Source organism: Pinus tabuliformis, chromosome J, assembly GCF_031772625.1.
Source record: "Pinus tabuliformis cultivar Carrire ecotype Pingquan chromosome J, CPIR1, whole genome shotgun sequence".
Lineage (NCBI taxonomy): Eukaryota > Viridiplantae > Streptophyta > Pinopsida > Pinales > Pinaceae > Pinus > Pinus tabuliformis.
The window spans coordinates 510574554-510599478 of NC_142295.1; the positions used below are offsets into that span (position 1 = coordinate 510574554).

General features: G+C 40.6%; 1 protein-coding gene across 2 annotated transcripts in view; it reads right to left on the bottom strand.

The window, feature by feature from the left end:
* Positions 1 to 21678, bottom strand: part of CPSRP54 (chloroplast signal recognition particle 54 kDa subunit) — a 295675-nt gene extending 273997 nt beyond the window's left edge. The window contains exons 1-7 of one of the 2 annotated variants that reach the window (XM_089378034.1): positions 21384 to 21678; positions 21016 to 21166; positions 20584 to 20651; positions 20365 to 20466; positions 19340 to 19492; positions 19163 to 19240; positions 18831 to 18956 (exon numbers count right to left, since the gene is read on the bottom strand). In XM_089378034.1, coding sequence (XP_089234160.1) covers positions 18831 to 18956; positions 19163 to 19240; positions 19340 to 19492; positions 20365 to 20466; positions 20584 to 20651; positions 21016 to 21166; positions 21384 to 21557 — 852 coding nt within the window. In that variant the 5' untranslated portion in view covers positions 21558 to 21678. The remainder of the gene's footprint in view (positions 1 to 18830; positions 18957 to 19162; positions 19241 to 19339; positions 19493 to 20364; positions 20467 to 20583; positions 20652 to 21015; positions 21167 to 21383) is intronic. The other variant, XM_089378033.1, reaches the window with a different exon arrangement.
* Between the last annotated feature and the right edge of the window lie 3247 nt (positions 21679 to 24925).

Below are 24925 nucleotides of genomic sequence, written 5' to 3' on the forward strand. Positions count from 1 at the left end.
ACTGTTGCCAACACTGCAACTCTATCTCCATCTATTGTTGTGGCAACTGCAACATTTGCAACTGAAAAGCATCCCAAATACTGAATCAATTGTGATCAGTATGATACATCTATCAAACGAGTCTCTGACTACTGCTAGTATCTGCATTGTCACTGAGGCATCTGCGTTGCTGCTGACTCTGCACTATGCCAACTTTGCACTGCGCTCCCCAGCATCTGACATGCAACTAGACTCTGCATCTGTCACTCTGGCATTTGACTGCATCTACTGCCACTGATCCATCCTGCTACTGAAATACTGTGGGCTCCCGTAGCAAGGTTTTGATTCAAGAGGTGGACCTCCTCAAGAATCCTGCCCATCTGTAGCACTCTGGGGCTACAAAACCAAATCACCCCATTTGACTCCTGGGGGTATGTCAGCAAACATGGCGAAGTCTTCCTCCAGCCTGGAGGAAAGCCTATCGATCTCTGTTGATGTTGCCTGCTGGTCCTGCTTCTCCTCCTTGTCCTTCTTCCTGAGAGGACACTGGGTGTTGTAGTGGCCAAGCTCACCACATCTAAAGCACTTGACCTTTGACAGGTCCTTCTTCTTCTTTCGTTGCTCCCCTTGTCCTTGACTAGGACCCTTCGATGCGAGGGCCACATTCTCCTCCTCCTTCACCTGCTTTGACCCGCTGCTGCTGCCACTGATGGAGCTCTTCACTAAGTCTCGCCTCAACTCCTCTTGCTGCAAATCGGCCCACATCCTGTCCCACTTTGGCAAGGTTTCTCTGCCCAAAATGCTTTGGACAAATACCTACCACTCCTCGAAGACACTGTTGAGTGCCAATCGTACTAGCTCTGTGGCTTGAGGTGCTGCTCCAACAGCTGATCCCGGATCTCCTGAATCCTGGTGAGGTAGGGGTCTATGCATTCCCCCTTCTGCATCTTGGTGCATCTCAGCTTTTCCTCCAAGTACATCTTCCGCTACTTGGAAGTGCCTTGGTATAGCGTGGAAAGTGTATCCCACATCTCCTTGGTCGTTCCCTGGCTCGCTATGTGTGATACAATGTGATCTCGAACACCGTCAAGAATCAACCTCTTTGCCCTCGCCATCTCCTTTCGGTATTCCTTCAATTGATCTGCATCTGTGGGGATAGCTACCACTGCATCTATGAATGGCTTCAGACCATATTCATCTAGAAGGAAGGACATCCTTGCCTTCCAAATGACATAGTTGGAAGCACCGTCCAACCTGTCCTGATCTCGTAGTCTGGCAGTGGCCATCTCAACAAAATAAGTCGAAATCCTCCTCTTCTCTTCTTCAGCTACTACTAGGCTCTACAAACTCCCTGCTAGAGTGAGTAAATCTGCTCACAACAACTATTGATTTGCAAGATCCCCCAGTGTGTGCTCTTTCTTCCTCTTGACGCTAATTTGCACTAGCAACTTCTTCAAAACACTGAGTCTAGCTAGAGATCTGCTCTGCAAGAAAACTACCAGATGCTCCCTTTGCCTCTGGTAATCCTCGAACTAGAGAAATCCGATTTCTCTGTCACTCTCTCAGAGAAATCAATTTTTCCTCAAGAAATTGACCCTTCTAACCAAGAAATTGCACCTCCTTTGAGGGTTTTGAATAGCTGCCTACGCAGAGCTACGAAATTCTCTTCCCTTCTACTACTGAGCTCTCCAGTTTACAATTTGCGCTCTGATACCATGTGAAAATTCGAAAACTAAATCCTATTGCAGCAACTGATGTTAATTCTTCTAATTATTAATTTAATTAAACAATTTACTTGTTGTGTGTTACGGCAAATATCGAATTAAATACACTGCAACCTTCACAAATAAAATACCGCGGAAGAAATAAAAATGCTAGAAGAAATAGCCCACAGAGGTTTGGTCTCATGGCCAGCGGACGATCTGTTAAGTCGTCTGTGCTGCTGTGCAGGTCACGAGTTCGAGTCTTGTCTTACCCGAGGGTCGTTCTTGCGGGCTGGGCGGTTCCTCCTAGAGGTTATAGTGGCAGCTGGTGGGATTCGACCCCATGTAACGCGAGTACGATACCACTGCCATTGCCAATTCTGCTAGTCAACAAAAAAAAAACGCTAGAAGAAATAGATGCGCACACACAATATGACACCGTTATTTTTGGACTAAGTCCCTGGAAAAACCCAACTCGGGAAAACCGATGCAGCAGCTGAGGGTTTTGATATTATGCAGTAGTGAAAACTAAGTACAATCTATGGATGCTTAAACTAGCAATCCAAACAAAGAAATAACTGGCAATAATAACTAGTGAGAAAAATTTCTCACTCCACAAGCGATCCAACACTGACCTCAGCTCGAATTGAGCTGCTCCTTGCTCCCTTTGCATAGTCACTGCGTTAGCCTATGCAATTACTGCGTCCCACAAGCTCGGAACTGCGTCTCCTCTCACTGTCTCGTCAGTTGTTGTCTGGGAAACTGATACTCTTTGCCTCCGGACCCTCTACCTAGCTTTTGGCTCAGAATTTCTCCTTCTCCCTAGCAAAACAGAAATCTCCCCAGAGGGCTCTGCGCTCCCTCCCTGTGGCAATCACTGCCTCTCTGCAATGTACTTGCCAGAACTGGAAAAGATTCCTCTGAGCTCACTATCTCTGCCCCTCTCTCACTGCTTTGATCTCACTGAATCACCTTCGGCAACTGAATGTTGCTACTCTGGAGATCGATTTCCCAGCAAAATCGAATGCTCAACTAATTTGGTGTGTCTTCTCCAAGCCCCATCGACTTCTTCTTATAATCCTCTATTGAGACTTCAACAGCCACAATTAAATCTTAATCGATGGCTAGGATTAACTAGAAATCGATCCATGTACTTTTCTAGAACATTCTCACCATGACTTAATTAATTCTGATTAATTAATCATATTTCCTAAGTTTAGACTTGGGAAATATTAAAAACTGACTAATAAATCTAATTAAGTCGTCTCTAGGTGGAATTTCCATAAATGATTTTTGGGTATTGGAGAATACATGTATTCTAGCCTCTCCGCCAAATATCGTGGCTAGAACACATCTGATGCTACAAAAACTAAAAGAAGCAAGCTCCTAGGGCATGGTATGCAAGAATGGATGCATAACTTCTAAGAATTGGGTTCGTCAAAAGTTCTATTGATTCAAATCTCTATATCAAGGTTGTGATAATAAGCCAATCATTATTCTACTATATGTGGATGATCTATTTATTATAGGTGTTGAACGAAGGATACAAGAATGCAAGAAGATGTTAGCAGTTGAATTTGAGATGAAGGGTCTGGGTCTAATGCATTATTACCTAGGATTGGAAGTTTGTCAGAAACCTAGGGAAATCTATTTGGGGCAAGGAAAGTATATAATCAAGTTGTTGCGGAAATTCGGTATGATGGATTCCAAGCCCATGACTACTCCCATGATCACCAATCTCAAGAAGTTAAGAAGCTCCGACTCAAGTCTCGTAGATCCTACCTCCTATCAAAAGTTGGTGGGTTCTCTAATGTATCTGGTAAACACTAGACCGAATATATGTTTTGCCGTAAAAATTCTTAGTCAATTTCAGTTGGAGCCTCGTCATGATCATTGGATAGTTGCCAAGCATATATTGAGATATCTACGAGGTACTATTCATCACTACCTAAAGTATGATAGCAAGGAAGTCAAGCTGACAGGTTTTACAGATTCTGATTGGGGTGGCAGTGAGACCGATGGAAGAAGCACTACTGGTGGATGTTTTAGTTTGGGGTCTACGATGATTTCATGGATGAGTAGAAAACAAGATCCTGTTGCTCTAAGTAGTGTTGAAGCTGAGTATGTGGTTGCATGTGAAGTGTGAAGTGAGTATGTGGTTACATGTGAAGTGGGAAAGGAAGGATACAAGAATGCAAGAAGATGTTAGCAGTTGAATTTGAGATGAAGGATCTGGGTCTAATGCATTATTACCTAGGATTGGAAGTATGGCAGAAACCTAGGGAAATCTATTTGGGGCAAGGAAAGTATATAATCAAGTTGTTGCAGAAATTCGGTATGATGGATTCCAAGCCCATGACTACTCCCATGATCACCAATCTCAAGAAGTTAAGAAGCTCTGACTCAAGTCTCGTAGATCCTACCTCCTATCGAAAGTTGGTGGGTTCTCTAATGTATCTGGTAAACACTAGACCGGATATATGTTTTGCTGTGAACATTCTTAGTCAATTTCAGTTGGAGCCTCGTCATGATCATTGGATAGTTGCCAAGCATATATTGAGATATCTACAAGGTACTATTCATCACTGCCTAAAGTATGATAGCAAGGAAGTCAAGCTGACAGGTTTTACAGATTCTGATTGGGGTGGTAGTGAGACCGATGGAAGAAGCACTACTGGTGGATGTTTTAGTTTGGGGTCTACGATGATTTCATGGATGAGTAGAAAACAAGATCATGTTGCTTTAAGTAGTGTTGAAGCTGAGTATGTGGTTGCATGTGAAGTGGGAAAGGAGGTTGTATGGTTAAGGAAGCTTCTGTCAGATTTGTTTGAAAAACCTCTAAGTCCTACAGTGATAAATTGTGATAATCAAAGCAACATTAAGATGTCTGAAGATCCCATGTTCCATGCAAGGACGAAGCATATCAACAATAAGTACCACTATATTAGAAGTTTGGTACAAGATGGGATCGTGAAGCTACAGTATGTTCCAACTAACGAACAAGTAGTTGATGTGTTGACAAAGTCTCTTCCTAATAAGAAGTTTGAGTATTTGAGAAGCATGCTTGGTTTGGTTGATATTACTGATTTCGTTAATGAAAGATGTGTGGAAGAGACTTGAGGAGGCATTTTGTGTGATACAAAGTGCCTGGGAGGACATCTGGCCGACATATGTATTGATGTCTAGATCCCGAAGTGGGAGGGTGGCATTGGTCATGGAGCTCTGACCTTGGATACGCACCTAGATCCCTAGGTTGATGGTTAGCATGTAAGCCTAACGGTATTGGTACCTAGACTGGCTGAAAGCTTTAGTCCATCTTAGTCCCACACCGAATAGATTGCCCTGGTCAGGAATCTAGTTTGTGGCACCTTGTGTGCCAAAGTTCTTCGTAGTTCTTGTGTTTTGAGATCTTCCTTGTACTTGTATATACATGTGTGATTTATGAATACCTCCCTAGTTAAGAGGGACTGTTGAAGAATGTACCTAGTTTCGTCTTCATATTTATATTTGAGTCAAAAATGAAAAAGAAACTTTTATTATTATTATGACTTATTAAAGCATGGGTTTCATGCTTGGGTCATCATGTTTTAGGTCAAAGTCCCCATTGAGAAATTCTAGGATTTATTTTGAATCATTACAGTCATTGCCATTTAAAGAGACCCTTCTTGGGCTTTTGAATCATGTAAAAAGGTTTATTATTGAGTCAAATTAGGTATTTGACACCTCCACACCAAGTCGGCCTCAAGAAGATCAAGTCAGCCTCAATCTGGGCAATTCGACCTCACCTAAAGCCTATATATACAAGCAGTTCGATTTCATTTGGAGACATCAACTCAAGTAGTTCGATCTATCTCAAGGAAGTGCAGAAAAGTGTGAAGTTCAAGGTGAAGAAGGACGAAATACAAGTCGAAGGTTTTGGGCTATCTCTTTCTCTCTCTTATGCGAAGTTACTAGGTCGGTCGCTGGATCGAAGTTTTACTGCTAGAAGGGTCAAAGTGTTGTTGTTGTAAGGTCGAAGATCTAGGTCGAAGTTGCGGGAAGGATAGGTCGACTTGGTGGTTGGAGGAGGTTTGTGTCTAGATCGAAGAGTCTTGGATTATCTCATCTTAACTGCAAAAGGAAGAAGTTTCACTGGGCTTTCCCCTAGATAGGGGTTTTGCCCTAGAAGAGTGCCTACATCTTGTGTCTCTTGTTCTTGTGATCTTCATACACGTATTATTTGGTAATTGCTTGAAGAAAGATAATATAACAAAGATATAAAAGAAGTCAATATAATTCACAGGTAATCATCAAGAAAGAGAAATCTAACCCTAATTCTACTAGCCTTGATTTCTCAACAGGGAGATGCAAGGGTTCCTTTTCTTCTATGATATGGGGCAACATTGGCCTAGGAACCAGGTGAGGGCCATATGACAAAGGTAGAGCTCATGCTTGGATTTTGCGCACATGCTAATTTGTAAGTCCCGACCATTTTTTGCATTTTGACTTTTATTTTGTTTTTCTTGTGGCCATCATATGTTTTTTCTTTTTCATTTAGCTACATCAATCTCCAAAAGTGTATTTCCAAGCCCTACCCAAGTATGAGGATGTGTGGATGCCAAAACCTAGAGAACCAATGGTTAATTGACCCAAAGAAGGGAGGTGGAATAGGGGCTCATACTGTAAGATGGAAAGTGGTAAGTATGGAATAGGGATAGATGGGGCTACACTATCTCAATCATGGCTTTCCAAGTAGTGCTCCTCCGTAAAGCCATGGGCCATTACAGTAGGTCCCACTAGACTAGGATTGAAAATTAACCCCCATTTAAGGTGAGAGAACAAGAGTATGACCAAGACCCTTCTTTCTTCCAAGTTACCCCATAATCCATGTCAAAATGCCAAATACAACCAAGCATAAGCACTCGATTTCAAAATAAATAAAGTACCTTTTGATCAAAAGCCCACCTTCCAACATGTGCTCTTGACAAATGGGTGAGGAAACATATGACTGATGCAAGTGGCGAAGATATGAATGGCACGTCGCATCAACTACAAAGTGGCTCTAAGGGGTTCCTGGCAGCCGACTAAAAGAGATGAATAGGAGAAAAGATTATCCTAGGGGTCACCCACTTTTGGAGAGTAACATCTAGCTCTGATTGGGATATGAGCTCACCATAGAGCGCATGATCCATGTACTTGAACAAGGAACTCATGAGAACTCCAACAATCTCCTGGTACCACAGAGCTGTAACTTGCACATTACAATACAACTGTTTGGGAGCACGTGAACTGGATGTATTGTATTGCCCATGTTTTTCATAATAATAATAATCCATATGGAAAAGTAAATCTATACAACTCTAACCTACATGCAATCTAATCTAGCATGAGAACATGATATGATGATATTAGCAATGCAAAAAGAACATGCAATGCATCCTATGCATAACATATGAGATCACAAGTCCAAGAAAGGGGTGATATGGTTAGCATTAACCAAACCAGGTCAAAGCTCACAGTCAAGTCTAGCTATATAAAAGTAACCCAAACCAACTTTTCCATGAATCCTCACAGGGATGGGATGTTTGTCAACTAAAACCATTTCCCCTGTCTTGAACTCCTTCTTGGGCTTTTTATCTCTAAGAGCATACGTCAAATGCCCACAAGAAGATATGATAATTTTTTCTAGGATAATGGCATCATTACGTTTGATTCTATCAGGGATTTCCATAAGGTTATCAAATATTTGGATATATTCCTTGGCACTTTCTTTATCTGTCTTAGCCATACCAAAGAATGTTTCAAGGGCCATACCACCACCTAAATTAGAGGCCCACCTCTTATTGAAAGATTCTTCAAATTTATCGAAATTAGCAATGCTTCCTTGAGGTAAACTAGCATACCAATCCCTAGCATCCCCTTCAAATGCCATGGCAAACAACATCATGACAACATCCTCCTCTTCGACATCTCTAGGACATATGGCCCAAATGAAGTTATTGACATGTTTTTTGGCAGATACAACAACACTTCCATCAAACTTGGGCAGCCATTCACGGTGTTTCTCAAGTAATTGATGAGGGGCTCCAGGAAAGCTAGCAAAGTTCAAGGGTTTGAAGGATGCAAGATTCCACCTCTTAGCCATGGGGATGTTGCCATTGGGATTAGGATCAGGAGTAGGGTTAGGGTTGGTGTCAGGAAATATAGGTTGTCTAGTAGGAGATGGACTATGCTCACCCCTTCTAGTAGTAGCTCTAGTCCTTGGAGCTATGTTTTCTTCAATATTATTCTCTGGATATTCGAAACCAAGCAATTTGGGAGTTGCTAGAAGAGGATCTATCTTATCGTCAGAGAAACCACCTCTTTAAATGGAGGGAGGCCTAGAAACTTCAATCAAGGGGAAGATCCCAACATAGTGTTAATTTTCAGCATCATTTTCTGTGCATTTAAAATTGTTTTAGAGAGTTTTTAGATTGTTGTTTTTACACTTCAATTGCAGATTACAAATAGAACAATAATATTTTGTTGATTTAAAGGTACAAATAATCATTTACTGACTTGGAGTTAATACCTTAGATCAATTAGGGATAGCCCTTGAAGTTTGCAAGAACTAACTTCTAAGTGAGAGAGATCAAGTGAAGTGATAATGCCTTGAGGAAGTGGGAATTCCGGGTGGTAACAGGCTCCTTTGACACAATGCCTATGGACAGAGACTTGTTTTCATGTGATGCACTTACTCATTACATATGTCTTTGCTTTCCTTGCTGAGTGCTCTTTTGTTAATTTTAGGCAACAATGGTATGCTCTATGCTTTAGAGCAATTTTAATTCAATTTCTTTATGAGCCCAATATCAATTTTAGTTTAGCAATCACATAAACATGTAAGTAAAATGCTGATAGAACATAAACATAAACAATAGAAGACAAGCTAAGACAAGAGGACACAAGATGTGGCACCAGCCAAGGACAAACCCCAATGTGGGGAACCCTTGATCAAATCTTCTTTTAGTCTTCAATAGTTCAGTAGAGAGAGATAGTACAATTTACAAATTCTGATAATTTATAACAGCAGCAAAAGAGCCCTAACCAGAAAAGTCAACACTGGTCAACAGGGCAGATTTCTTCCTCAATTTAGCTCGGTCAAACCCAGTCAACTTTGGCCTCCAACAGCAAGTCTAATCAGCCCAAAACAGTCCGAAAAAGTCCAGTCAAAACTAGTCAACAAAAGTCAACCCTGTGGCCAGCCCTAGTACAGTCAACACTGGTCAAACAGGAGGTCAGATTGCCTCAGTTCTTGTGCCCAGATCTGCAGCCTGCTAGGACAGAATTCCTCCACCCAAAATCGCACTAAAACAGGTCAATGCTTGGTCAACGCAGCCCAAAAACAACCTCTGAAATTTTCGGTCAAACCTGGTCAACACTGAAACAGAAAAAGCCCTTCCTTCCCTTCGCACGTGTGGAGAGAGAAGCTGCCCAAAAATTCGTACCCAATCAAGTGAGAGAGAGATGTGTGAAGATGAGTGATGTCCAAATGAGGATGAGGCATCATGTATTTATAGGCAAACGTTGAGGATGAATAGACATGACAGTTGGGCTTCTAAGCCTACATGAGTTTGTTGGCCGACCTTGACAATTTGTCCATAATCAAAATAAATTTATAACTTCATTTGTACATGTCAGAATCGGATGATCTTTAGATCAATCCTACACCTCTCGGAGAGAGGAATCCAAGAAAAATATGAGTTGTCATAAATAAGATGACCCATGTGGAGTTTGGCCCTAGTTGTCAATTTTAACACTCCCTCTCAACTAGGGAGAACTCCACCTGCTAATCCATCTGCCAATCTGTACTATCTTTGCCATCCATGCACTGCTCTATTGAACTATGAACAAGAAGAAGTGATCGAGAATGTATCATACCATTCTCTACTGACCCGAAGTCAGTCCCAATCAAAAGAAAGTGTCTCATACCACTCTTACTAACCCGAAGTCAGTTCCCATTGATCCCAGATCAATATCAGACATCCTAGCCAGTGTTGCAGGAACCGTCCCCCCTCCCAAGGATCCAAAGGCAGATTTGCGTCCCATACGGATCCACCACCGATCCTTCGGCGGAACCACGGATCGGAAAATCGGATCCGCGGTTCCTCCTTTTTTTGGCAATTCCTGCAAAATTGGATTCGTGGGGGCCCGATCTACAGTTCATATTGCCCGATCCGCAATTCCTATTTCCCGATCCACGGATCTGGAAAGGATCGGGTGCGGATTTGTGGAGGTTCGGGCGTGTATCCACTGCGGATCGCAAGCGGATCTGAGAGAAGGTGGACGGTTCCGCGGGGCTTTTTTTGTTTTTGGAAATTTCGAACTGTTCTATGAGGAACTACACTTTCTGAATACTCCCAAGGTGCCCCTTGATGCTCCCTAGACGCTTCCTAGATGCTCCCTAATGGTAATGTTAAATTCTTAAAGTAAAAGTGACATTCTCCTTTATCTTTCATTTCCATCCTTTTACTTAAATTTTTAACATTACCATGAAATGACTCAGGATGTTTGAGAGTGGTTCCAACCTCATCAGACTTCATATGGAGAAAATAGAATTTCATATCCCATTCAAAATTTAGCAGACTTAACAGTTTTCAGGATCAATGGGATTGTGGCGTTTCATTGGATTATATCATGTATGAGGGCATGTGATTGGCATTTAATCAACGGCGACAAGCCCTATATGTACCCCAGTGTTGGTGTTATTGATTTTTGAATTCCTTTGTCATGGCCTTAGCAATTATGTACCCTTCACTCAAGTCAAAATCATTGATCAGGCATGTTAAGCTTTCTCTACCTTATTATAAGGCTTGGATTAAGCTGTTTGATCAAAATCAGGCAATGTTGACTAAAATCCCTATAGAATTGAAGTAGAGGCAAAGGCTAAACAAGAGAAGAGGAATCTAGATTGTAGATGGTTGATGTTGGAATAATTAATCATTGATGTACAATGGCATATCTATCTTGATTTATGTAAAAATATGCATGTTTTCATGTCTTCTATAACTAATTTGGTATTTTGGATGTTTTTTTGTTAATATAAATGCAAAAAAAACAATATAATATCTATATATATATATATAGTAGATGCTTCCAAGACGCTTCGCTTCCTAGATTTTTGGAAAATGACGCTTCCGCGTCCCCGCTTCATGCAACATTGATCCTAGCATAGGGAGTACAGTAGTACACGATGCGTCCATCGGTAGTACTATGGTCCCTATTCTCATTTCCCTACTCATTGGCCAGATGAGAGGTACTTCCCATGAGTCCCAGACTACATGGGTAGGATGTCTTGGCAGGAGAAGGATGAACCACTCGTCCTGCTCACATGTCGCCAAGGGGTATCACAGGGGAAGGATGAACCACTCACCCTGTACATAGCAAACCACTAGGGGAAGGTTGAACCACTCACCCTATGGTTGCTCACTGCTCCAAGAAGTACCCCAAGCCCCCCGGAGCTCCCAAAGCTCAATATCCATCTCATACAGGACCCTCATAAGAGGGTCTCTCCACAATTCCAAGTTGGTCTCAGTCGGCCAAGAATTTGACCTTCCCCAGGGGCTTTGTCAGAATATCGACGACCTACTCATCAATCCCAATGTGATGGAGCCTTATTGCTCCTCGTTGTATCATATCCCAGATAAAGTGGTACCTGATATCTATATGCTTGGAGCGATCATGAAACACGGGATTCTCTGATAATCGGATCCCACTCTGGTTGTCGCAGAGGATCACGGTGGTATCCAACACATGTCCAAACAGCTCACTGAAGAGCTTCCTCAACCATACAACTTCATAGGAGGCCATACTAGAAGCTATGTATTCGGCCTCAGCGGTGCTCAAGGCAACCGATTTCTGCTTCCTACTCATCCAGGATATCGAAGCAGAACCCAAAGAAAAACAGCATCCAGAAGTGCTCTTGCAATCCACCACACTACTAGTCCAATCAGCATCAAAATAACCATGCAGCCTCACATTTTCGGCAATGTATCTCATTCCATGAGTGATTGTGCCCCGAAGATATCTCAGAAGATTCTTGGCAACAATCCAATGTATATGATGAGGCTCAACCATGTACTGGCTCAATGTGTTAACTGCAAAACATATGTCCAGACGGGAGTTCACCAAGAACATCAATGCTCCTATGAGTTGACAATACTCAGAAGCATTTCCCAATTCAGGTCCAGCAGCACTACCACATAACTTCTTAAAGTTAAGTTCCATCGGAGTAGTCACAGGCTTGCAATCCACCATCCCAAATCTTTCCAATATCTTCACAACATATTTTCCTTAAGAGAGGAAAATTTCACCTGCCTTTTCCCAGACCTCCAACCCTAGGAAATAGTGCATCGATCCTAGGTCATTCATTTCAAATTCAGAAGCCAACTCCCTCTTACATTTGTGAATGAGAGGGTTTGCACCTATCAAAAAGAGGTCGTCCACATAAAGTACCAGAATGAGAGGTTTATCATTTTCAACCTTAAAGTAAAGGTTCAGATCGGCTTCACTTCTAGTGAATCCCAGCTTCATCAGATAGCTATCGATCCTCTCATACCAAGCCCAGGGTGCTTGCTTCAATCCATAGAGAACTTTCTTCAACCTGCATACATGAGATTCCCGATCATGAACTTCAAACCCCTTGGGTTGTTCCACATAGGCTTCCTCTTTGATTGAACCATGCAAGAAGGCAGTTTTGACATCCATCTAATGTAGGTTCAATCCTTGTGAGGCAACAAGAGCTATGATCGAGCGGATGGTGGTGTATCAGGCAATAGGTGCAAATATCTCATTGTAATCTACACCTTCCTTTTGAGAGAAGCCTCGAGCAACAAAGCGAGCCTTGAACTTTTCTGCACTTCCATCAGCTCCATGCTTGATTTTGTAGAGCCACTTGGAAGTGACAACTGATTTGTCATGGGGTCTAGGGACCACATCCCAGACATCATTCTTCATAATTGACTCGTATTATTCATTCATAGCATCCTTCCATACTTGTTGCTTCACGGCTTCTTCGAATGATGAAGGCTCATTTTGAATGATAGTGCTCATGGCGGTCAAATATCCTTGGTACCTGTTCAACTTCTTGCTTTCACGGAAAGTCCCCCTTGGTGCAATGTGCCTCTCAGCATCTTCGAGAGTCTCCCTAATCCATGAGGGTCTCCTCTTGGAGGAGGAAGGCTCATGAGGGAGTGGATCAATAGGATCCATAGGTTCATCAACATCAGGCATCGTTTCGTCCTCTTTTTCACCTTGATTTCCTGTGTCAGCTTCTTTGTCCTTCCTTAGGATAGGAAGGTTGTTGATCTTCCTGAGGGCCATATCTTCGTCGAAGGTGACATCATGACTTATCTCAACTTCCTTTTGACCAGCCACATAAATTCTATATCCCTTAGAATTTTCACTATAGCCCACAAAGATTCCTTTCTTCCTAGATGCACCCAATTTGCTTCTTTTCTCTTTCGGCACATGAAAATATATGGGGCTTCCAAAAATTCTAAAATGAGAGACATCGGGTTTCTTACCAGTGAACATTTCTTCGGGAGTCTTGGAGTCCAATGCTTGATGAGGGCATCGGTTTTGAACATACACAACGGTATTTGTAGCTTCAGCGCATAGAAATTTGGGAAGGCTTTGATCATGAAGCATGGCACGGACAGCTTCTACAATAGAGTGATCCTTCCTTTCAGCCACATCATTCTACTTAGGAGTGTATGGCGTTGTAGTCTCCCTCTTAATGCCAGATTCTCTGCAATAATCTTGGAATTCATTGGATTCATACTCGGTCCCATTATCAGTCCTCAATATCTTGATTTTCTTCTCGAATTGGTTTTCGATCAAGGCTTTGAAATGTTGGAACCAGGTGAACACTTCATCCTTCTTCTTCAAGAAGTAGATCCAGGTCTTGCGAGAATAATCATCCACAAAGGTGAGATAATATAAGTATCCTCCCAAGGAGTTTACGGGCATCATACTAGATATGTCGGAGTGGATCAATTGCAATGTCTGTGGTCTTGCTATTACTTGAGGGGAATGGTCCCGTTGTAAGTTTTCCTTCGGCACATCCCGAACATACACCTTCATGCTCTGCTTTGAATTCAGGCATACCTGTCACCATCTGTCTCACATCGGGTAGGGCCTTATAATGAATATGGGCGAACCTCCAATGCCATAGTTCAGATTGTAGAGATGTGTTGCAAGACATGGCTCCCAATGGACTTCCTCCAACTTGATACAAAGTGTCAACCCTGAACCCAAGAGTAAAAGCATCCTTGAAATTTCTTTTCCAAACACATACCTTTCCATCGATAAAATCCACCTTGAATCCTTTATCTTCCATTGCTGAAATGGACACCAGGTTCTTCTTGAGATCGGGTACATATAGTACTTCTTGCAAATGAATAGTGTTACCTTGATTCAATTGAAGGGTAACATTCCCTACTCCCTTCACGGGATAGGTGGCATCGTCTCCAAGGATGATCTCCAAGTTTGTCTCCTTTTCTATCAGATTAGAGAGGGCTTCCTTGTATCTGGTGAAGTGCCTTGAGGCACCACTATCAATCAGCCAATTTCCCAAAGTGTCCGGAGGAGAGGCAGTGGAGAGGGCCGATATAAGATAGTACTCTTTTTGCTTATTGTTAACAACATTGGATTCATCATACCTGGAGTTCCTTGATTTCTTGGAGGGTCAATCATTTCCTTGATGTCCTGTAGTCCTTTTTCCCTTGCCATTGGACTTGCCATTCCTTTGATGGTTGTTGTTGAAGTTGCCCCTAGAGTTGTTATGATAGTCATCATCTCAAGGTGTATCCCTTCTATTAGGACACTCCCTTGCATAGTGGCCAAACTTATTGCAAACAAAGCATCTTCCCTTCCTTCCATTTTTGAATCCCAGTCTTCCTTGACTTTGCTTCTTTGAACTTGCATTGTTCTTCTTCTTAGCATGAGTGGAGAATGCAGTGGGGTTACTTCTATTAGAAGGCATTTCTTGCTCCACCATTCTTGTTTCTTCTTGAATGCATCTTGACATCAATTCTTCAAACCCTGGAATTTGATCATTGTTGAGTATAGTGGTTCTAAATACATACCACTCATCCTCCAAGGGTGGTGAGAGTAAGTTCCCTGTCAGGAATGACTTCTCCAATTGAGAGAAGATCATTCTTGATTTCAGTAGTCCTCAAGAAATAGGATTGAATGTCCTCGTCCTTGCCCTTCTTAATATCCTTCAACTTATTCTTGAGAAAGAGAATTTGATTAGCATTACTAACCTTGAACATGTCGACCAACCTGTCGTATATCTCCTTGGAGGTCTTCAATTTGGAGATATAGGCCACCAGATGCTTGTCAATGGAATCCCTGATAATCTTCTTCGCTTTGACTTCAGCCTTATTGTACTTGGTCTTCGCAACAACCGGTGCATTTGAAGGAGGCTCAAGGGTTTTACCCTGCACATAATCTATCACTTCCTTTCCTTCCAAGGTCAGATCAAAAGACATCTTCCATCCATGATAGTCAGATTTATCATGGAGCTTGTCTTCAGCCGGGAAGTAGGATGAGTAACCCATTGAGTCTTTTGTCTTTGTCCAAATGTCTTTGGTGATTTCTCTTTCACTCTTGCTTGGGCTTTGTCTTCACGTCATCTTCAATACCATGTTAATTTTAGGCAACAATGGTATGTTCTATGCTTTAGAGCAATTTTACTTCAATTTCTTTATGAGCCCAATATCAATTTCAGTTTAGCAATCACATAAACATGTAAGTAAAATGTTGATAGAACATAAACATAAACAGTAGAAGATGTTGGGATAGGGTCCTCTGGGGTCAAGTTTTGGTACTTACATTTTGTACAAATGTAAAGTCTTCGTGATTTAAGGAGGCGGAGCGCGAAGATAATAAGAGTCAAAGGGGCTTTAGTCCCTTAGGTTGTTAGGAGATAAGAAGTTTTGAGACCCGCCCATGGTCTGCGAACCATGGTATTGTAAAAGCAAAGAATATATATAGAAGGGTCATAGCGAGTCTAGAAGATAAGTCATAACTAGAAGATCATTGTTTTGGGCAAGTAAGTTAAGGCAGGAAAGTCTGTTTCCTGTACTTAGGCGAAGGGGAAGGCTCCTGCAGCTGAGTGCGCAGAGACCTTGGTAAGTCCACAGGCTGAGTGCACGGGCCCCTGCAGCTGAGTGCGCAGGGAAAAAGAGTCTGTACTTGAACGAATACATCTAATAAAGACAATTTTGATCCATTAATTATGCATCTGTGTATCTATTTTTACTTCTGCAACTTTATGTATTTTCACTTTGTATTGCAACTTATATGAATGAATGCTTATCTTATGCGCAAAATCAATAGATCAATAAGAATTGTTGATGTTATGAATGTTTAAAGACCTTCGCGAAGATATAGATGTTGTTTAGGTGAATTACTGTAATTTACTGTTTCGGAAGGGTTAGGGTTCGCGAAGACAGAGCTAAGCCCTAGAAGCCACAGGAACCCATCACACAAGCCTCTGGATGCAGAAACCTGATTCTAACATCCCCCACTACTGCTTCCACTGACCGTGAGACTGCAGCCTGCGCTACGCGGGTTGTTGCCGAAAGGGCCAACAATTCAGGGTTTTGTTGGTTGGCGCAGCTAACTTTGAACCTGGGTCAGGGCCCATCAAGCCAACAAAAGATAAGCCAAGACAAGAGGACACAAGATGTGACACCACCCAGGGATAAACCCCAATGTGGGGAAACCCTTGATCAAATCTTATTTTAGTCTTCAATAGTTCAGTAGAGAGAGATAGTACAATTTACAAATTCTGATCATTTATAACAGCAGCAAAAGAGCCCTAACCAGAAAAGTCAACATTGGTCAACAAGGCATATTTCTTCCTCAATTTAGCTCGGTCAAACCCAGTCAACTTCGGCCTCCAACAACAAGTCTAATAAGCCCAAAACAGTCCGAAAAAGTCCAATCAAAACTTGTCAACAAAAGTCAACCCTGCGGCCAGCGCTAGTACAGTCAATGCTAGTCAAACAGGAGGTCAGATTGCCTCGGTTCTTGTGCCCAGATCTGTGGCTTGCTAGGACAGAATTCCTCCACCCAAAATCGCACTAAAACAGGGCAACGCTTGGTCAACGCAGCAAAAACAGCCTCTAAAATTTTCGGTCAAACCTAGTCAACACTGAAACAAAAAAAACCCCGCCCTTCCCTTCGCACGTGTGGAGAGAGAAGTTGCCCAAAAATCCGTACCCAATCAGGGGAGGAGAGAGAGATGTGTGAAGATGAGTGATCTCCAAATGAGGATGAGGCATCATGTATTTATAGGCAAACGTTGAGGATGAATAGACGTCATTGTTGGGCTTTTGAGCCTACATGAGTTTGCTGGCCGACCTTGACAATTTGTCCATAATCAAAATAAATTCATAACTTCATTTGTACATGTCAGAATCGAATGATCTTTAGATCAATCCTACACGTCTTGGAGAGAGGAATCCAAGAAAAATATCAGCTGTCATAAATAAGATGACCCATGTGGAGTTTGGCCCTAGTTGCCAATTTTAACATCTCTTTGTATGTTCTTTCTAATACACTCTGCTTCTGACTATAATTTTTGTATGTTTTTCAAGATATGCCCGTTCTCCAATTCAATTATCATACACCTGGCTCTTGGTTGTAACAGTTCCAGAGCATCTCCATAGGCTGAAATCAGTAAAGCCTTGAGTCTTATCTGTTAATTTTTGTAGCATCGGATGTGTTCTAGCCTTGAAATTTTGTGGAGAGGCTAGAATGCATGAGATCTCCAAAACCCAGAAATTGTTTCTAGAAATCAGAATTAATTAATTTAAGGTGTGAATGTTCTAGAAACTCACACGGATCGACTTCAAGTTAATCCTAGCCATCGATTAAGGTCTAATCTTGGCCATTGAACTCTCAACAGAAGTTTATAAGAAGAAATCAATAGGGCTTGGAGAAAACACTTAAGCAGTTCGATTTCATGAGCAAATCGGTTTCCAAAGTAGCAACAATCAGTTATCGGAGAGAGAGCCAGTGAGATAGAAGCAGTGATTGAGGAGCAGGGACAGTGAGTTGGAGGAAAGATTTTCCAAATCCGGGGAGGCAGCAGCAAGTGAGTCGAATTATCCCAGAGAGGCAGCGTTGAGGGACTGCGCAGTGCTTCAGTCAGGCAGATCGATTTGGTGAGGAGAAAAATTCGTTCTCAATTCCAGAGGCCGGGAAGGAGTCCCAGAGGGTCGGAGAGACGATTTTCTCAGCTTCCAGAGGTAGAACGACTTCATCTGAGCTCAGTCCAAAGCAAGCCATCCAGCCAGCTACGCAGAGCAGCGCAAAGGCTGACGCAATGCTCCAGGAGGCCGAGTTTTGATAGGGAAAGTCCAGCCAAAGATTGCCTGTGGGAGAAGGGTAATTCCCTTCAGTATTTTACTCATATTTTCTTGCTGTTTGGATTGCCAGTTGGGCATCCATAGATGTACTCAGATTTCACTGTTGCATAATAATAAAACCCTCACTGCTGCACCGGTTTTCCCAACTTTGGTTTTCCAGGGACATTGGTCCAAAAGTAACTATGTAAATTTATGTGTGTGTGCTGGCATTTATTCCAGCGTTTATTCTTCCGCAGTTTAATTAGTGTAGGTTGCAGTGTGATTAATTCAGTGTTTGTTGTAGCAAACAGTAGATAAATTGTTAATTTAGATTAACAATTACGAGAATTAGTTCCAGTTGCTATAATAGGATTCCGAGTTTCGGAATTTTCACAGCATCTTCCCTTGTATATATATATATATATATATATATTGGATTTGTTCCACAGTGTTTCTTACTTTTGAACTGATTAATATTCACTCTAGTCACTCCACAACATTGAGGAGAGATGTCCGTCTTACAATTTTTCAGATTCTTGGTTTAGGTTGTTTCAACTTTCAAGGGTGTTCAAATGCCTGTTTTTACCAGTCTCCAGAGGATAATTCGGGTAGAACTGAGGTAAACAAGACTGTGCTTTGCTTGACTGAAACCAAAATCTTGGGAGTAGAATTTGTAAAGCATATCGGACTTCTAAATGGGGAACACATTAGTTGATTTCAGATTTAGATAATCTACAAACAGATTAAAGTAAAACAAGAAGAATACCTGCAGTCTTCCTGCAGTGTCCACAATGACCACATCCATGCCCTTCTTCTTTGCCTCTTCCAAACCCTGCTTTGCTATTTCCATTGGAGTCACTTTTGTCCCTGCTTCGTACACAGGGACTTCCACCTAGAAGACACAAACCAAAGACATGAAGAATGTCAACTAGACATGCAACAAAAACTTAAAATACCCTTAAAATGTTTGAAACCAATGACGCAATAGAATGAATCTCACTGCTCAGCGTAGCAAGGAATGCATTAGAATTTAGAAGACAACTAAACTAAAAATTTCATTGTTAACCCGTTATATGTTGAACGTATCCACAAGCTGACCTGCTTTCCGAGAATTACAAGCTGGTCAATAGCAGCAGGCCTATATACATCGGCTGCAACCAACATACAACTCTTGCCCTGTACTCAAAAGTCATATTCAAGTTTCCAATTTATGGGTTGGGATTATAATCTCAATAACAAAAGAATGCTGCAATACCAAGTATTTTCAATTCATACTTTCTTCTTGAGATAAAGAGCCAACTTTGCACAAGCTGTCGTCTTTCCAACACCCTGTAGACCCGCCATCAATATCACAGTAGGACCAGTTTTTGCAAAATCCAATTCTGCAACCTCTCCTCCCATTAGTTTCACGAGCTCATCACTCACCACCTGCATTTCAGAATCATTTCAGTCTAATAGGAAAACAAGTTTCTCCATACATGCAACTAGTTCACATTGCATGTCCTAGAATAAAAAGGAAACTGAGGTGTAATTGTCTCATCCAAGGTATTTAGTGTCGTGATATTTCTTTCCTCGGTGCCCTTCACATGGTGTAATTGTCCCAAGAGGCACATTCCACAGGCCAGGTAGAGGGATCCATCAACACTTTGCATGTGTGACAGAGTAACACTTGGGACAAGACATTGTTTCTATATGTTTTTAAGATGACTGATCTAAAACTCATATGAAGATGTTAACATTACTTCATCTTAACCCCAAAACGATTATGCACAGAAAAGTATCAAAAAATTAAGTGCCAATATCAGCCTCAAGGTGCCAATCTCAATGAGTTCACACCCACAACCTCACAACAAATATTTATATACGAGAAGTGGGAATGAAAATAATGAAATTGGCGCCTCGAGATTTTTTTTTACCTCTCAACACATAACAGATCCATGATTAAGACAGATCTGCACTAGTCGGTAAGCCCTCTGTGGCTTATATCCTGGATGTAGTCATATAGCTTTTACCGATTTAGGTAATAATATGAAGGGACCAGAGATCCCTGGCTAGCTGAAAGTGCCTGGCACAACTTCACAATTATGCTGGAGGATAAATTGTGTGTGGTAGTTATGACCCCCAAGAATCAAACATTTTGATTATGGGTGTAGACTCTGTAGAGTGCCTCCTGGTAATCAGAGGTCCAAAGTAAATTTGTCTCTCTACATCAAACCATAAGGATGATGAACCACAATCATTCATTTAAATTAGAACATCATCACTTGAGGAATGTAACCATATCCAAGCCAAAATGTTACCTTTACTAATTGTTGATCGGACCTAACTCCTGGAACAACACCCACACCAACGGCCTGTTCAGTAACGACCTTTACGAACCTTCGGACAACAGGTAGACTCACCTGCACAAGAACTTGAGAGTTTATAACGCATTGTTTTCATTGGCACAATATATGGAATGTATGTTAGAGATACATAGGAAAGGACATAAACAGACACCCATTCCATAATGAACTTACATCTGCTTCTAAAAGAGCTCTCCGGATATCCCGCATGGGCTCTGCCATGTTCTCCTTGGTCAAAACATCTGGAACAAGAAATAAAAAGAAAATGGCAATGCTGTAAGCTCCAGATCCTAAATGAGATGCAGACACCAAAGAAAGGACTCTCTCAAATTTAGCAGAATGAAATGGCTGCTCAAGATTAGAGATTGTCACAACAGATACAAGAATTGTCACCCATTAACCACAAGACAGAGCAAAGCTCAATTCTCGCGTGGTATTATGTTAAATGTAAATTTTAATATCACTGAATGTGACTAATGACATAGCATATACCTACTGGAATTACATTGACATAATAGTGTTTAGGAAGTTGCCCTTGATATAATCAAAAGGTGCTTACTAAGTAAGAAATAAAAAGTATTATAATTAAAGTACGTAAAATCCCACCTTGCTTCCTCAGTTTGGACCAGGCTGCTTCAAGGCTGGTTGTCAACTGCCCAAACATTTCTGCTCTTACAAGATCACTTCCATGTCTTCTCCTCCTGTTAACAAGTCCCCACTTTGTTGGGCAACGTATAAGCTCCAGACACTTTTCTTTCTGTATTACAACTAAACGTTACATCAGAATCCCAAATCTGGGTATGTCAAATTAGATTCCATGAGTATTGGTTGAACATACATAATCCCTGTTGGGATATTGGTGGGACTTAATTTAATGTACAATTACCTTACCAACTCTTGGGATTCACATTGACAACGTATTGAGCTAAAAAAAAAAAAAAGGAGCAGCAGAGGCGTAAAAATCAGAAGAATACCTGGAACACTGAAGATGAGGAGAATCCAACTGAAAGAGTAGAACCTCTCCATAAGCAGTTAAGGGCGGAATTAGGATTGGTATTGCTAATATTGTTATTGCAGGTTCCATGATGATGATAAGAGAGTTGAGTGGGAAAGGAAGAAAGCATGGCCACTGCAATTGTCTTTGTCATTTCAATTTCAGCCCCTCCTCCTTTCCTGCTACTCACTCCCTCTTCTATCTTTATCTTCAATCTTCACTTCATTTCAAATATCACCAATTTTCCCAAAAAAATTCGACAGCATGATAGGTTACATGGCCAATACAAATCCGTAGCTATAGCTCTATCATTGGTAACTGTCAGGTGTCTTTTTCGAAAGGCAGTAAAAATTTCTGTGGGTAATTAAAATGTATCTTAAATTATTTGTGAACTTGCAGTGGGATAATTATTTCGTTACATTTTAAAAGAAATAAAAGGAATTTTGAAAGGATGATCTTTTTAGTAGATTAAAAGAATTTTTAAGTTTTATTGAAAAATAATATGGGGAAGAAAATTAATATTTTTTTTATGATTATTGTAATTATATAAATTAAATGGTTGGTAAATGCTAATAAATATTAAAACAATATTTATGTTATAATACATTTTATATTGTTAAAATTATAAAAATTAATTAAATTATTATTTTATTTTAAAAAATATTTATTTTGGTAAGTAAGAGTTACTATATTAGATTAATTGAACAAAATTTACATAGTGTACAATTATGAGATCTGTCTCTGCCTCAGAGCGAGGAAACCAGAGTGTATTGTCAACAAATCTTTGCCCCTCGGTGGGGGACGAGAGTTTACATTTTTCAGAGACTTTAACATATGAAAAATAATGTTATTCAAATCACAAAGGACTGAGCCTCGCGATGCCTTGACGAAACACTGAAGGACAAGGGCAGTGGTAAACTGCACCGCATATGTAAGCTTCTCAGTGTCAAACTGGGTACACTTAGGCCGAGCAGAAAAGGTGTGGTCACACTTGTGTTCATCGAGCCAAAACAAGGTCGCTCTAATAGTTGTTAACAAAAATGAGAGCGTAGTTACCAACCTTTTGCCCATAATGTCATCGGTGGATAGCGCGCGCTGCAATGGAGCCACATCGTTGTCGAGCTAGAGCCTTCACGAGCCTGGGTGTTGCCTTGTACTTGCACTGTGTTGGGGTCCTTGGGGGCCTCCTACAAAATGTAACACCTAAATGGGTTAGGTCGGGGGGCATGAAGGGCAAGAGGGGATGACTTTGTTACAATATCATGGTTTACTAATACCACATGCCCAAAAAACTAGGACTCATGTTTATCTAACCTTTTTTTTGTAATTATTCAATTTAATTATAAGGGTGAAAGGGAATAATTACTTTTGAAATAAATCTCAACCTTCCATATGTGATTACTACTAAGAATAATGTAGAATATTTCGTGAAAGTTAAATCCGTAGCATTTACCTCATAATTATTGATATTTAAATTAGAATTTTGAAAGCCTTATTCCAAAATAGACAATCCTGGCCTCTAATTAAATCATGTGCTTTGTGATCCTCTCCACTCAAGTTTAATTCTCAGGATATATTGACCCATTGTGATAAGGCTTCCTAGTTAGACCTCCCACATGAAGTTTAGGGTGTGTCAGCTAATCCATAAATTGCCTGGATATTCCACTGGACAATTCATCACAACAGATATGATAATACTATATTAAAAATCTCAAATTCTACACTATTACAATTTTATTAAACTTTAAAGATTTTTTAACTTAATTGTAATTAGTGCATGCATGCGAATAGAAATTATGCAAAAAAGTAGAGAACAACAAAATAAGCTCACACAGACACATAAGACACAAGATATGCTCTATGAGAAACCCTTTCGAGAGAAAACCCCGCTGAAATGTGATGTCGCTTCACTCTCTTTCTCTATCTGGAAATATGGTTGCAGGTACAAAAAAGTAATGTTTGTGGCCCGTGGGTTGCTATAGTGCATAAATTCTCTCTGTGTGCTCTACCTCCTATCTCTCATAGCTATCTTTGCTTAACTATGGAACAAAATGCTCTCAAAAGAATGGAATGCCTCTTCCTCCGAATGGCCCGGTTATAACACAGCCTGATAGCCTACTAGTGGTTAATTTTGACTACATCAACTCTTAACTAGAGTTACAATATAGACTCTTGTAGAGTCTTTTATATCACAAACACGTAGCTAGCCCCTTTTCAATGAATAATGGGGGCTAATGTGGCATCCTCTCAAACTATAGGTGTGAAAACAGAAAGGTCAACTTCTGAGTGGCATAACTTTTGCATACAGACTTGATTGACGTGCTTCTTGCGCCATTGGAAAGATCTTTGTGTGTAGAATATCATAAAATGGTGGTGTGCCAAAGCGGAAAAGTATTACCCCAAAAAATATCGTTTGATGCCTCAAAATGCTCCTGGAAGGTTTCAGACCTCGTTTTTCTAAACTGGGTCCTGTCAGTTAAAATGGTCACATGAATTGATTCCTCCACTTTTTCCACTCCAAATGCATCGAGATGGATGATAAACAATATAATGATCCAATCTGGATCAACGACTCTTGCTAAGTTATAAGTTATTGGTATATTTTCCTTATGGGTTGTTGGATATACTCTTGGTGTTATATTGGCAACCGAAGGTTTGATCCCAACCCTTCCCCAAATTACTCCAGCGGGTTATCGATTCACCATGGTTAAAAAAATTAATATTAATAATAATAACTGTGTTAAGATTGAAGCGAGATAGTCAGCAAATAATGAGATTTTGGCTAGTTACGATAAGGCTAAAAAAGTAAACAACCCATGAATAGGAACTCTTTCACAAGTGCATCTCTAAACAAAGAGATATAGTGGCAGCCAATCAAATTGAAACCAGAATCCTATGTAAATGATGTCAACTAGTTACCAATTCTTTTAAAATAAGAATAAAAATAAAAATAAATTAAAAAACTATTACTAATATTATTTTCTAAGTTATTAATAAATTTATAATAAGAACTACTTTCATAATTATTATTATATTATTTTGTTATGCAACCAGCTCACAAAATGGAATAAGAGATAGATCAATAACTTCAAAATTAGCCTCTTAAAGGGGTCAACTTCCTTTACTTTACACAAATGAACAATTCTTGGACAATACAAATGACAAGACCTCCTTTCTATATATAGGAGTCTAAGGGGTCACAATATAATCATAGCCTACATAACAATAATATTATAAGGGCACAACAATAACAATAGTGGGCTTCTATGGGGCACAATAATAACAATATGGGGACTACATGGGCACAACAATACAATAAGGGGGTTGCACTAATAACAATAAGGGGCTACACTAGTAGTATAGGGACCTAACATGCCCCTCTCCTTCAAAAAAGTGTTGTCCTCAATGCTTGAGTAGTTATGGATGCTTTTGTATAAAATTCTCATCCTCCCATGTGGAATCTTCAGCGGGTAAGTTCTTCCACTTAATGAGATACTTTGAAATTGATCGATTTCGTAGTTG